General features: G+C 39.8%; 1 protein-coding gene across 4 annotated transcripts in view; it reads right to left on the bottom strand.

The window, feature by feature from the left end:
- Positions 1-15,409, bottom strand: part of MKLN1 (muskelin 1) — a 100,602-nt gene that overhangs the window by 47,193 nt on the left and 38,000 nt on the right. For all 4 annotated transcript variants that reach the window (XM_071734211.1, XM_071734212.1, XM_071734215.1 and 1 more), the window contains 3 exons: positions 10,566-10,643; positions 9,332-9,397; positions 1,304-1,416 (listed from right to left, as the gene is read on the bottom strand). In XM_071734211.1, the coding sequence (XP_071590312.1) occupies positions 1,304-1,416; positions 9,332-9,397; positions 10,566-10,643 (257 nt within the window). The remainder of the gene's footprint in view (positions 1-1,303; positions 1,417-9,331; positions 9,398-10,565; positions 10,644-15,409) is intronic.

The following is a 15,409-nucleotide window of genomic DNA, read 5'->3' as shown; positions in this document are numbered from 1 at the left end:
TTAAATCCATGCTTCAACACAAAGAGAAGCAACACAAGCCCAGCCTACAGATCTGGATCCTAGAAGACTAAATTTGGCTTCAGCATCATATTAGTAAATGCACAAGTACCTCATGAGCAGTGATGAAAGGATAAAGAGTTAAAAAAAAAACAAAACGAAACCAACTTGCAGTAAGAGAGGGAAAAAACAACTTATAAGGATGCAAAAATGTAAGGACAACTTTACCCCTCCAGAGCTCTGTTACAATAGAAACTGGAATATCACATTCACTTTTGTTATTGCTCATTTTGTACAGGGTGTTAGGCACTGTAAGTCAATGACACACACACAGATTTGAAGCCTACAGGATGTGCCTTAGTGTGAGATTTTTTACAGCTCAGGCTATTTGTCCTACTTGATTTTTGATTACAACCTCTAAACACCTCTGCCAGGAGAAGTGGCAGCACTGAAGTGTTGTTTAATCTTGCTCACAAAATAAGCTCTGAGAAGAAACCAGAAAAATACAAGACCCTGGAAAAATACCAATGAGACATAAGAGATTTTATACATTTTTTTCCAATAGTTGGGAAAATCAACTCGTTATCAAAAAAGTGGTGGAATCTCAAACTTTTTTCATATTTTCAAGAAGCAACTGCACAAAATTCCTGAAGCTTTGCTGATAGCAAGTAGCAAACTCAAACCACAACAGCCACACAGAACTTTAACTACATGAGCCAAAGGCCTTGGACTTTTTTGTGTTACCTCCTGTAACCCAATCGACACGCATTTCAGAGCTTTCATACGTCAAATACTCAGCAAAACAGGCCAAGGAAAATGGCTCAAATGAATACCACAAAAGCTCTTGGGATTGTGTGGCCTCTGGCACTAACCCTCATCCTCTAGATTTCCATCTGTTAGTTGCCTATTTCTACTCACAATTTTGACAGAAGTTAAAAAAAAAATAAATAAACGATTTGTTTCTGAAGCTCACCACCAGCAGCAGGTCTGAAGTGTTTGTTAGTCAGACTGGTTGTTCAGCCCTGTCAGATTATTTAACTCGTGTTCTACCCACTGAACTTGTTTTTGGCTGATCAGTTTGCTCTTGAGAAATAAACCTTTCCCCTTCAGCAATCTTAATGCTTCAAATTCACCTCCACCTCACAGCTGCCCAATGTAAGCATTTCAAAAGTCTTCAGAATTGGAAGGGATGAATTTTATGGCTCCCCCTGCACACTGCAGATCAATACAAGCACTTCAGAAACGTGGCATTTTTCTGTGTGCCAATTCTTACACTACTAACAATACAGAGGTCTGCAGAACTTACCTCTTTCTCAGTATCCCTGGATATACAGGTCCACTGGTTTTCCTTCACACTGTATGCCCAGAAGTCAGCCAGATCCTGAGTTCCATCCCAGCCACCAAACAAGTACACAGTTTCTATTTAAAAAAAGACCAACATGTTAATTTTCTTTTAAAAAGAGAAAGCCTTTTAAGAGGCTAACACCTACAAAATACCTGTGAAAACCAGACAGACTATCAAGAGAGAAACTGAAACCAATTCCTATTTAAAGAACTGCTCCTCTTTGATGTAACCAGTCACCAGGAAAATAGTCTGGTTTAGTAACAGAAGTTTTTAGGATTGACAGAACAGTCAATTCCTGAGTCATTTACTCTTTTTACCTGTACATAAGAGGCCATCAGACCCACAAATTTCTGATTAAAATCCAAATTAACAATATTCAACTTTTAGGATACTGGGCATTTTATTTTATCGATGACATCTCAGCTTGTACCCCATTTGGTGGGAAAAAAAAATATAGATTAGAAAGACTTCTGAGACAGCAGCAAAGACTTTCTGTTGCTTCCCTCCCTTAACAAAGGAAAATTTATTTTAACTATGAAATCCCATTTAAGGGAAATGTCTTGCATAAAGTAACTCATCTGATGCCACAAAAGCAATTTAGTAGAAGAGTTACAGATTCAAGTCAGAGTTCCAGGCCCATCTTTAGAGCCTGGTATTTTAAACACACAACTACTCTATGAACAGCACGTTTAAAGGCTTCTCATACTTACTGATAAAATTGTATGAAGCCTCTGCATGTGAGAAGCATTTAAGGAAGAAGACTCTGTTCTGACATGGAGAGATAACTAAGCTGCTCCTGTTATAGAAACATCCCTATCTAGTGGCAAATGCTAAAAATATTTCCATTTTAGGCTGCATTAAAACACAACACAAAGCCAAGTCCAAGAAGAACAAGCCACTGAAGACTTGCAAAGCTGTGAAAAACTCCTTTAAAATCCACAAACCAAATCTATTGTGGAGGTAAGGGCCAATTTTGAATCCAACACCAATTAAAGAGCAGAGTTAGAAGCATGATTATAAAATGGGAATAGTCCCTGACCCTTACCTACCATCAGGATAGTGGTCATCACCATGGAAAGGTTACCCTGGTTCATTAACTTTAATTACCCTTCCTCCTGGACTCAGGGCTCCCAGTGTTCCCTGCAAAGAGCAGGTCCCTTTGTGCACATAAATTCTCACAGCTCACAAAACCCACATTACCACAACAGCTTCATTGATAGCAGAGAAAAATAAAAAGATTTGGCACCAGCTAAGTATCCTACTGGGGCCTTGCCAAAACGTCATGCCTGCCTCTAAAGGCTTTGTTGTCTCAGATGAAATTTAATAGCAAACCTGAATGAATCTGGTGAAAACTCAGATTTTTGAAAGTTACCTAAAACGAGCTGACAGAATTAAATGGCATGTAAGCACTGAAAGAGGAGCAGAGTCACACAGCTGGTGTGAACTGTGAGCATCCCCAGAGCCTGAGAGCAACCCTGATAACACAAGTGTGCATGAGCAGTGTGCCAAACCTCTTCATCTTGATGGAAAACTGTAGCTCAGCTGAAAGGCTCCATCACTACCAAGACATGGAATGACTACCATTTGTAAGTCTTATTACAGAACTATAGACATTCACATGGGAAGTATCTTCATTTTTGAAGGGATATTTAATACAATTTTTTTTAAAAGAAAATAGGCATAGTTCTTCTGAAGTCTGCAATTGTTCTCCTGTGGTAGAAGGAAAAAACAGGTTTTTTTGGTTGCTTTTCTGCTTGTTTGGTTTCATTTTGTTTTAACCACATTGAACTCCATCCCTCAACCACTACCACACCTTCTGCTCTATTTGCCAATTCAGATTTTGTGGGGAGGGTTATTTTTAGACCCTGCATCCAGAGCTCCAAGCAGGACAAACCCAAGATGAATGCCCAGCACTCCCAGGCACTGCCACCTAAACATCAAATACTCAAGGAGGAGGACAGACAGAAGGAAGAGACCACAAACTCCCAGGCAGCAGGAGTGGGGAAGCTTGAGAGGAGCACAGTAGTCCCCCATTAACAGCACTTTTTCTATTTTAATAGCACTGGGGAACTCAAGATGCAAGCAGAGCACCTTGCTTTGGCAGGGGAAAGGCTTCTTCCTTTGCATCCAAGCAATATGAAACGCAGCAATATTGGTGCTGCTTTATTAAAGCAAATGTCCACTCTGCTTTAGGGACAAAGCAGAAGAATTTTCAAACCTACCTGCAAGGCAACAAGAAAAACATGAAAGCAGTTATGTTTACCCAAAGCTTTTACCAGCTAAATTTAGGAAGTCAAATTTCTCCTCCAGCATCTTCACCTTATCTCCTCTACATTTATTTTGAATACATATTCAACACTTTGAATTAAATATGTTCCATGAATATTTCTAATCTGCTTGCTCAGGCAAAAATGTTTCTCTAACGTCTGAATTCTTTTCTTCCCTTACTCACTAGAAGACTAAAAGGTGCCAGATTATTAGAGAAAGTACACTCCACAAAATTAACTTATTTCCTTTCAATCTTTCCTTAAGTTCTCTTTTTCTGAAGAGTGTGCAAAGCAGCCTTCTCCAGGTCCTGTTAAATAACAAAAGCCCTGAGGTAGTTTCAGTCCAGGTTCATCTGTGCTCTCCAAGTCAGCTCTTCTGTTAACTCCATCTTCTCTGTGTGGTGAAATCCTTGGTAGGATTCCAGCAAGTCTTCCTCACCCAATAAGGATATATAGAGCAAATTGTTAAAGCCAGGCTGATAAAAGATGCTTCATCTCTCTGAGCATCCCTTTCTGCATTTTTACCTCCTGATGTTTGGACACAATGAATGCATTCCAAGCCTGGTGACATATTTAACAAAACATTTTGGTCAAAGGACACTTCCATGTCCCTGCCAGAACAGAACTTTATAGAATTACGAAGAATTATGGGTGTAGAACAAGTCATCTAAGTCCATCATTTGTCTTCTCAACCCCTAACAGTAGTGCAAACACTTCAGGGACAAACCAGGTGGTGCAGGGAAGTATTCAGCTGCACTTTGAGTATCTCCAAATACTGATATTTCAGTCTGTCCAGACCCCTGCTCAATGCCCATCTTCATTACATTTCTTTTTTTCCTAATATATAATTGGAATTTCCCTTGTGATGTGTCCATTGCCCTTCACCCTACCCTTCTGCACCTCCCAAAATAAATCTATCTACCTTCTCCATGCTCTCCCATCAGCTGAAGACAGCTCTAAGATCCTCTCCTGAGCCTTCTGATGTCTGACCATCTCAGACATCATGAGCTCCAGCCCCCAACCACTTTGATGCCCTTCACTGAGCTCACTCCTAAGTTTACCACCACCTGTGTTGTACCAGAAAGCCCAAACAGAGGGACATCACTCCCTCCCCTTAACCTGCTGGCCACACTTGTGCTAACACAGCCTAGGAGGAGGTTGCCCTTGTGCACCACAAGGACAAATTGCTGATCACATCCAGCTGACTGCCACTTTACAGCTCTTTCCAAGCAGTCAGTCACCAGCTTATACCATTGCACACAGGTGTTACATCCCAGGTCAGGAACCTGCATTTCTCTTGCCTGAACCTCTTAAGATGCTCCCTGAAGCTTTTCAGGGTCCCTCCAATTCCAAGCCCTATTAATCAGTCATTGCCCTCTCAATTGCCCTCTTCAAACTTGCTGAGATGGTCTTTGAGAAGTGGTGCCCCTCAAACTAAGGGCTCACCTCAGAAGTAAAAAAAAAAAATTAATTAAAAAAAATTCTAGGCATTAAGATATACCAAAAGCCTTCAGTACATCACTTCCCTATGTAGCTACAGCAGATTTAGTCCACTTTGTAAGGAGCACTTAGAACACAAACTATATAATCAGACCTTAAATTTTCTTATGTATCCCATCACTTAATGTAGATGTTCCATGTAGGTGGTGGCTGGATTTGAGTTTTGTCAGGCTAGGGCTGGCTTGAGCAGGCAGAGTGTCTTCCTCTCAAATGTGAAAGCACCATGGAGTTGAGTAACATCCAGGATTCAGCAGCTGTTTGTGTTTCAGAGCTTAGGAGCCATCTGTGTTTTGTTTGAGAGATCTCTTCATCTTGTACACAAGTCCTGTCTTTAAATATCTCGTGGATAGCAGTGTTTTCCTCAGGCAAAACAGCATCCTTCATGTCTGCTGCTCTCACTTCATCTTTTTCATCTCTCCATGCTGCTTCTGAACCAGGCTAATAATTTCCACTGAATTGCCTGCATATACTATGGGCACACTGTGCCCAGTTCTCTGAACCTCCCACTGTTCCCAACCTACAGATTTGTTCTTACTTATCTCATAGAATAAAGTAAGCAGAATTCCTTCCTATGAAAGGAAAAGCAAAATAATGTACAACCAAAATTACAGAGTAGTTTCACTTTGGTGAGTGAACAGGGACTAACAAAGGTCATTTCACTAATACTTTACTTCAAAAAATGTTTCACTTGCCAAAGAGAAGATAAATGCAGACAGAAAAATTACCCTGGTTGTTTAGATATTATTTCTAAAACAGGTTTGTCAAAGCCTCAGAAGGCTCTATCTAAAAGAAATAAAAGATGAATGTTTAAAGAAACAGGATATATCACGAAACAGTTTTTTCAGTATATTTAATAAATTCTGTGGCTTTATAGCCTGTCATTCACACAAAACTGTGTCAATCAATTCCACTTTAAATATAGAATTATAAACCAAATCTCCAAAACACAGTACACGTACTCCTCTGAAGTACAGATGTTGTTCCTTAAAACTTGAATTTGCTAATCCACTTACTCACTCACAATTTCTCACAGAATAAGCATTTGTATTTCTAAATGCATGGCATACCTGAAGAATAAAAAGCCTGAGATGGTATAATCAAAGCTATGTAAATCAAGGTATCAGTGCTACATGTCTCCATCCTCATCCAAAACTGTAGTAGGGCTTAATGCATCTGGGAACACAGTACTGTGTACAAGCCTGTGATTTACTGCTGAGTACTTCATCCCAACCTATGTAAACAACAGTACAGCTTTTCACCACTGCCATTCAGTCCACTTGTGTATGTTTTTGTGTAGTTTTGGGACTGTTTTCACTTTCATGTTTTGGGGACACCTGTGCTTTAATTTATTCACCTGAGTTGTGACTACCCAAATACTTTCCCTTCCATCAAGGAAGAGCAGAAAACTCTGCTCTGTGGTGTCACACTCTGTAGTGTCTGAACTACACAAGACATACACCTTGCAGCAAACAGCAGAAATGACATAAGACTTCTATTTTCATTTACAAAACAAAGCTTAAGAGGACTTAACAGTTATTTCCAACTATAACCAGGAATGCTTCTTTGTAAATGTTTCTATATAAGCATACCAAAACCAACCTCATTCCAGTCTGAGTGATAATACAATTAAAAGCATGGTAGACGTTGTCAGAATCAGTAATTGCCAATTATTTGCTTTATATAAGAAGGTAGCACACTGCATTTACACTCTGGTATCCCAAAGTGCCCATATTTTCATCCCCAACTGCTTAAACAGTTTTACAAAGCACAAATTGCACTGCACTTATCCTAAGGCAGCCACAGAAGGTATTACGAGCAGGAACATCAGATGTAACAGCACAAGTTACTGGTTGCCAGCAGAGATGCCAGAATTGTTCTTTCAGTTACTTTCAACCTAATCAGAAGATAACAGATGCTAAAAAGCAGTTTAGACCAAGTTAAACTATATTCTACCTGAAACTCAGAGCAGAGAGATTCTCAGTGACTCAATGCACTACCAGTAACTTGAGATGTAGCTCAACTGCTTACTATATCCTCTGTCCTGACACTAACCTGTGCATCCAACACTTTCAGTACTATTACAAAATCTATTAAAAATAATTTGATGTTTTTATCATCAGTAATAACTGATTAATACTTCCTTGAAATCAAAAAGCAGCACCACTTATAGTCCTGTTATAGCAGGTCTGGACATCAGGGATTGAAATTTGCTTCCATCGCTTACTCTATGTGATATGAAGCTTTGGAATCTCTTTATATGTGTGATTTTGGTGTTTCACTTGCTTTCTAAAATACTAAACCTGAAGAAAACGTGAGGTGTTGAAAAGGATATCAACCCTCTAAATGAGGGCTGCAAAGTGAGCTGATTTTAATTCGTTATGAAAGACTTCTGAAAAAAGAAAAAAAAAATAGCAACAAAACGAAAGAAAAAGAAAAAAAAAACCAACACAGAACATCAACAAACAGCTCAACAAGTGTGTGGGTATTTGCTCAAGGTTAGCCAGGGAGTTTTATAGCTCCAGCCTGTGAAACACATCCTGACATAACTGGCTGAATTCCCACAGTCTCATTAAACACTACCTATATTCCAAAGGAAAACTCCAGCAAGCGGCAACAGCTGCTTTTAAGAATAACAGCATCAAGAACTCCCTTGGCCTGTGCACGAGCCAAATAAAATGGCAAAACTGATAATTGCAAAAACATCTTGTCTTTTACAAGCCTCAGTGGGCCTGGAAGCAAAACTAAGGGCAACTTGCCAAATATCCCACGGAGAAACTTTCTGAAGGTATCCCACCACCACTGGACAGAGCTGCAGCAGGAAAGGATGGGAATGGAAAGAGGGAGATCTTATCCTCCATCAGGATTTTGCCCCCATTGGTGCTCTCCAGAGTTTTGTGCAGGTAATAAAAAAAAGATAGACACTTTTTACAGCCTTGTTAAAGCACAGTGAAAAGTCAAGTCGAAAGCAGAGATAATATGCTTACTGGGATTTAAGGAAACCAACAGGCATGGAAATGAAATCTCACACTACCACGAATGTATCGTTTGCAGGAGGTCTAAAGGAGGATCATTTCAGAACTGGCAAACCTCACCTTCCTTCACGCTTGTGAAGCAACCACTGCCTGCTTATTCCCTGAGGCCACTAGGGAGCGTTCACAGCTTCTTTTGTAGGCAAACACCAGCAATCCCCAGCAGCATTTTATTCTAATGAACCTCAACCCTCCTCCACAAAAAAAAAAAGTTTGCTCTCATATAAAAAAAAATAAGTCGAGTGCTTCCTCTAAAGCAGTAACTACACTCTGAGTAAAAGCCAAAGACTGCAGCTACTGCTGCATTTTTGCTTGTTCACTATGACTTAGCAAATTACTCTTGAAGGGACTATCCTGTCACAGGCTTCAGTCCCTGTCCATATGACCACAACAGATAGAGCCATGGTAATTTTTCTGCCAAGTCCCTCAATGCCACCCTGGATTCCTCTCTGCTACTCACACCCTGATCTTGTTTCTCCTTTCCTAAGAACAGTGCTGCTACACAAATTGTTTCCTTAGCAGAGATGAAGGCAGATGCATTCCTTATTTTAGTAAGGAATGACAATACCACAGAAATCTGATTAAATAGAAGACAAAGACACACAAAATTATGGAGAACAACAATCACTGGAACTGTTACTTATACCCCTCCCTTTCTTTTCTCAGCAGAAACTCTGAAACAGAGGATAAGCCATTCTTTAAATTAGCAGAGGAAATATTTTTGTAAAAAGATGTTTAACAAATCATATTTAACAGGAGCTTTTTGCACACAGTGGAAATCAGAAGCCACTCCAACCAAAATACAAGGAATATTTCAACACATCATATCTATTCCTTGAGCACTATTCCAAAGAGCATAGTATGGAGCAGATAAGGGAAATCATAATCCCTAATTTGTCTTGTTTCAGCTCCTGCTCTAAGAGAGTAGGAGGGACAAAAAATTCAAAACAATTGTTCTTGCTTTCTCAGTTAAGACAATGATTAAGGTTTTCCTAACAGGAAAGAAGAGAGGTGGGAAAGGAATATAGTTCCAGAGGGAAAGAATATTTACTCCAACTATTAGAAAGTACTTTTCTTTTTTTGACAAAACCTGAGGTTAAGGTAGCCTCTCAAGAAAAACACATTTGAAGAGTTATCTGAAAAAACATCTGATTAAATAATTTAGCTAGTTAAGAAATTGAAAAACTACTCACCTGTCTGAACATCTATAACCATCTGATGGCCACCTCTCATCCCTGGTCGGCTGTCTTCCCCATCACCTCCAAAAAAGAGAAGGCAAAAGTTCTTTGTTATAAGATTTTTAAACCAAAGACAACCTCAGTCATGGCCCAAATACTATACAGAAGCAGAGCAACCAAGTAACTCACCATTCTTCATCAGCACAATACTTTCCAGATAATATTCTTCTGTGCATTATGAAACTGTACAGAGTTTTATATTGAATTAAGTGGTGACTGATAGCACAGAAAGCTCAAGTGCCACATTTCCAAGAGCTTTGGAAAGGAGCTTGAGACTTCCTGAAGTACACAGGCCCACAAAAATGAGGTCTGAGCAATCTCTGCAGCTCTCCAAAGAGGACACAGTCAACATTTTGCACTCTTTCCATCTCTCCCCATCTGAGAGCTTCCTGGACTCAAATGGACAGGGAAACATACCCACAGGATGGAGGCAAAAGGTAATGGCATAGATACAGCAGAGCTAACTTTGCACCATTTACATCATCTCACATATACAGGAATTTCCAACTGTCCAATTAAAGCAGTTTTCCAATCACTTTGCATTTCAGGGCAGGTGTCATCTATGGAAAGCAACATAAGAAAGACAACCTGCATTCTGCTGGACAAGAAATCTGCTTGTATTCATAGACAGCCCTTCCCAAGAGGTTTGGGTGCAGAGCTCCACATTTTGGTGATTGTCACCTTCAATCCTACAGTTGCTGTAAGACAATAATTTTTGTACTTTAGCCAAAGCTGCTGCTGTCTCCTCTCAAGGCAGAAAGCAAGGGAAAAAGATACTGCAGTTTAGATTTACTGTGAAATAGACCAAAACTTCAGAAGAGGCACCTCAAATTTAAAATACTCCCAATTAAGATGATGTATTTATTTGCAATACATTTGACCCCCTGCATTAAATCCAGCCATACAGGTCATCACTTGAATGCTTAACCTACATTCTGAGATTTCTTTCTGAACTGATAAGCTAACTTTGAAGTCACAGCTAGTATTTCTGCAGTGTTCCTTACACAACCAGAAACCAGGTTGCATTTCACTGACTTTGCAGACAAATGCAAATTTTGCAGAGACTAAACCCTTCCCTAGAACAACTGTCCTAGAGGAGGCTTTCTTGCATCACTTTCTTGCTCAATGTGCTCCAAGGAACAAGATGGAACTGGCATTGCATAGATTATATGTTAAGAAATGTCCTTACCTTTGGTGCTTTTGGGGATGATCTGCCCCCAGCGAGGTTTGTATTCTTGCTGACTGATGTACTGATTGAATAAACCATCTGTAAAACACAAACTCTGCTGTATAAAATGTTTCTACTTCCATTATAACAGAGCCACTTTTAATGCAGGTAACTTCAGCCTAACTCAATCCAGAATGCTACTCCAAAGCCTTCATTATAAGTAAATTCTCTCCATATACCGGTTTATTAAACTTTCTAACAAACTAAATGTGTAAAAACTTAAAATCATAAGAATACTCACTCCAAGAATCACCCAGCTTGCCTGCCAGGTCATACCAATTGTCTATAAATCTCTATTTCATTAAAAACTGAATCCCTCCACCTTAATTTAAGCAAAGAGAAAGTTGCCACTGCATGTAAAATTCAACCATTTTAGTACATGTTAAGTTAAAACTAGGTCAGTCAGCATCTCAGGAGCTTCATCTAAGAAGAAAAAGGAAGAACAGCAGATTACTTAAATGCTACGATATGGGACAACCAAGCTCTGGATGAAAAATAAAATAACAGTTTACATTCTCTTCAGAGAGTTAAGCAAGTAGAGAAACAGAAGATGCATTAGGTCACTGGCCAGATATGCCAACTGCAGCATTTCTGTAAGAAGCACTCCAAGCACTCTATCCAAGCTCACCTTGTGACTTTCCTCCCTCCCTCTGTTACCACATTTCACCTCTTGAGCATCAATAGGTGAGTTCCTTACTCTGGTTACACATTACCAGTCATAAACATTAATTTTTTTGAAAAAGAGTTTCTCAACACCCACGCTCTCCTGGGCCACTTTTCAGTCTGGGAAGAGCTTTGCAAGCACTTGGGAAAATTGTTGCTATTGTTCTTCAAGTGTTTCCTTGAAAAAGAACCTATCTTGCCTTCTGCAGGCACAGCAAACTATTAGATTGCTAATGGCAAGGCTCTTGTCCACTGCTCACCTGGTTATATCCCACCCATCACCCTCCCATCTCGAGACACAAGCTCTTCATGACAAGAGTTTATTCTGCATTTATGCATTACCTGAAAAAAATGAGAGTTGGGACACCCAGTTTACATCACTACCTACTAGTGGTGACTACAACAGGCAGGTTGAAGACTCAAATGAGAGATTTACATGGGTTTGTATTGACACAGTACATTGCTCATATACCATTCAGACACTGGAGGCATTCAGGGTTCCTTAACCATCTAAAACCCAACAGCTCTCTTTGGGAGAAATGGCACCAGGTAAAATTTGCTCAGGAATTACTTTGACATCCTCCAGCAGAGAAAGACAAAATTAAATTACTACATTGCATCTGATACGTTTCAGTTCTCCCAACCCCAGTAATTGTGGCTTTGAAGTAAGAATTTAACAGATTATGAATGCCTCTGTTTATTTATAGAAAATCCCTTGGTAGGCACACAGACAAAAAAATAATCCTTACTGCACACATCCCTATTTATTTACAAAAAGGTAGAAACCTTTGTTAAGCACAGCACAATGTTCAGAAAATATTTTAAAGTGTTTCCTGGCATCATGTAGTTTGTCGTGACTGAAATCCAGGTTTTAATTAAAGCCCAATCCAGGGAGTGCTTCCTGGGAGAAGATGAATACTCTATTTAGAGACCTTGTAATAAGAAAATAAGGGCACTCAAGAGCTGCTGAAAGGTGAAGTTGGTCTTAAAAGGCAAAACTACTTTCAACTTTCATCATCTCAGCTCTGCAAGTTTTTCAAATGAAATATTCTGTGAAAGCAGGGCAGATTTTACTTTCACCTGTCTTAGAGCCAAAAACATCAACATTCCCCTCACATCAGGGTAATTGAGGAAAGCCAGAAGTTTGCTCAATGTATGTAGAAAAGTGGTTTGCTTTGGTTTTAAGACTGGAGCTCTTAACGCCCACTTCTTCAGCATTTAAAGTTGGAATAAGATGTGAGAGGCTTAAGAGCCTGAGATTTCATCAATTCTGATTCAGAAAAGCTCAATTCCAACAAAATTAATGCATGTGCTGTAAGAAATCCCTTTCCTGACTCAGGCAGATTTTTCTAGCCACAAACCTAGACAGAAATCCAGCCTTTTGGTTATCATTAGAGCTTTTTGGTCTTCGAGACAAGAGTGAAAAGCCATATTTATCCCTATGGCAGCCAATAGATAATTGTACATAAATAGCTCAAGAGGATGAATTGCACCACATACGATCTGAGAGGGTGATTTAACCTCTCTCCCATGCTCTGCACCCACAGGCTGCACTTGTCAAGATATGACACTTCTCCCCTGTTGTGCCTTCAGCCTCTTTTAATAATGCTTCTTGTCTTCCATGGGACATTGGTTTGGAAATAGTCCAGCTTGCTTCCCAGAAATGTTTCTTTCTGCTGGGAGCAGTTCTACATTCATTCTACTTGCACTGCAAACCAGCAGCAGCTTGTTTTGGAAGCTGAATCACCACCTGTCTGACACCATCAGGAAAAAAAAAAAAAAAAAAAAAAAGTAGGATTTCTAGGTGGATCCTCTCTCTGATGCCAGCCCTATTCTTGTGTTTCTTGCCAGGATAGCACTGCTGATCAAAAGGTCTCCAAGACTTCTGCAAGTCACTGAAGATCAGATCTAGGCCTGCTCAGGTTTGTCAGTTGTTTCCAATGAATCAGTAGTTTAAAAATAAATTTACAGACCCCTGTTGGGAAAAAAATAAAGCCTTGAGTGTAGTTTTTTAAAGGAAGTCTTTTCCTTCACCCCAGAGGCCTCTCATTTCAATGTCTATATTTACTGCCTAAAATCATGGCCCAAGCTGGTACTTTTATTTTGTACTATTTTCAGGCCCCATTGTAGCAAGTTGTGACGCATTTTAGATGTAACAACATAAAGTTCACAGTGGTTAAAGCTTAGTAAATTCTACCTCCCTGATAGCCAGAGCCTTTATTTTGTCAGTCAATTACAGGTTACCTGGAAAGCATTAGGACAAACATTGCAAACAAAAATATTTAACTTGCTGAAGCCAATGAGGAACAAGTAAAATTGTATTACGTTTTTTTAGACAACAGACATCTCTAGATAAGATTACTAAAATCTGTTCAACTTCACTGCCTATGGCCAAAAAAATTCAGTGGCATTGAGCCCATAATTTCTGGATGGTGGGGTTTGTTTTTTTTAAGACTTTCCTTGAACAAAAAAAAAATTAAATACCCTAAACATATTTTAGTCATAAAAATCCTTCTAAAGAGAAGTTGAAGCAGAAAACAGAGATGAATCCAGATAACTGTCCAACTACTACTTGACAATTTCCTCAGGACATGGGAGCAACAAGGGAAATAAAATTTTTTCCAGCCCCAAAGCTGCAATATGCTCTCACTCTTCCTTCTTAAGAAAAATGAAACAGGATACTGGGTCTGCTCTCAAATCCCTGGGAGATACACTGCTGCTGCACAAACCCTACTATCTACTTGCCATAGGCTTTGGATCCCCCTCTATATATCCCAGTACTACAGAGCAGCAAGCATCCATACTCCCTCAGAACCAAATCAAACCTATTTGATGGGAAAATTAAGGTGTATACACATCTGTCTCAAGCTTCCAGGAGAATACCTAGACATTGTGTGCATCCTGAGTTTCAGGAGACATTCAAGCCCACAGGCTGCACATCACAACTTCTTGTTCTGCGTACAGGGATGACTTGTCAACAGATAAACACATATCACACACTGACAGGAGAGCTGCCAGAAGGAACACCTCCATCACCAGAATACTAATACCCAACCAGCAGATCTTCATCCATTTCAAGCAGCTTTCTATGTCTATAGGAGCTGCAAACAGTTCAACTGAGTCCTTTGCGCTCCGCATGCTCTCTGTAGGAATATTGAGGAGATTTTTTTTTTATTTCAATAATATAGGCCTGTCTGAAAGCTATAGGAATGAATCCAAATGGGATGCATTCGAACTAAGTCTGTGAACCAGCTGAAATTTAGGGAATCTTTTATTCCTGAGAGGAAGTCAGGCAGCTGCCAGAGTTTCCATTTGCCCATTTTCAGACTTGTAATGCACAAGTCAAAAGAATCTGCGGGAAAAGTGTGGCTGCCTGCCACCAAGCTCTCAAAAGAAATCATCTGGTGATGTGAGGTGGAAGACAGAGTTCATCATTAGCAATGCAAAAAAGAACAAGAGTTAGCTCTGCTAGCACTAATTCTTGACCACCTACTCTTTTTCTAGATGACTAAGCCTATGGAAATAGCCCGCGAGAGATGCATCACATTGCACTTTTTCAATACCTACCAAGCACTGCAAATATTAAGCTCTACAGAAGACATTTTAGGCTGAATTGGGGAGGCAGTATCTCTGTCAACCTCAGTGCACTTTTGTTTGTTCCTTTAAGGCAATGAACTTCCACATCAGCAAGAGGTCAGAAGTTCACATATTCATGTCCCGTCTGCTACAGAACAGTTTGCTCTTTGAAGGATTTGAGGGATAATTTAAGGATCTGTGTATCTCAATTAACTCTACACTTTAACTACACTGCACGGACCATACACAGGCCTCAAGTTAATCTGCTTTTATGTGGAAAACACAGCACATCAGAGAGGAGTTCAGTCGTAAGAACACCCACACCTTAGAGACTACGCAGCAAGCGATGGAGACTTCACAACAAAGCTGCTAGGAAATAAGATGGTAAAAAGCTGGGTGTGAAGAAACCTCTTTCAAGCAGAGGAACTTGAGAGAGATGCAGAACTGAGGAAGGACAGGTAGAGGACCACAGGGAGCAGATGGCAGCAATACTATAGAATAGAATGTATTGCAGGCTGAAAATACCTATTCTACTGAGAAGGATCCAGCTGCTAAATGCCACCTAC

The sequence above is a fragment of the Heliangelus exortis genome, chromosome 1 (assembly GCF_036169615.1).
Source record: "Heliangelus exortis chromosome 1, bHelExo1.hap1, whole genome shotgun sequence".
Classification (NCBI taxonomy): domain Eukaryota; kingdom Metazoa; phylum Chordata; class Aves; order Apodiformes; family Trochilidae; genus Heliangelus; species Heliangelus exortis.
This window is presented reverse-complemented; position numbering and strand designations above follow the sequence as displayed.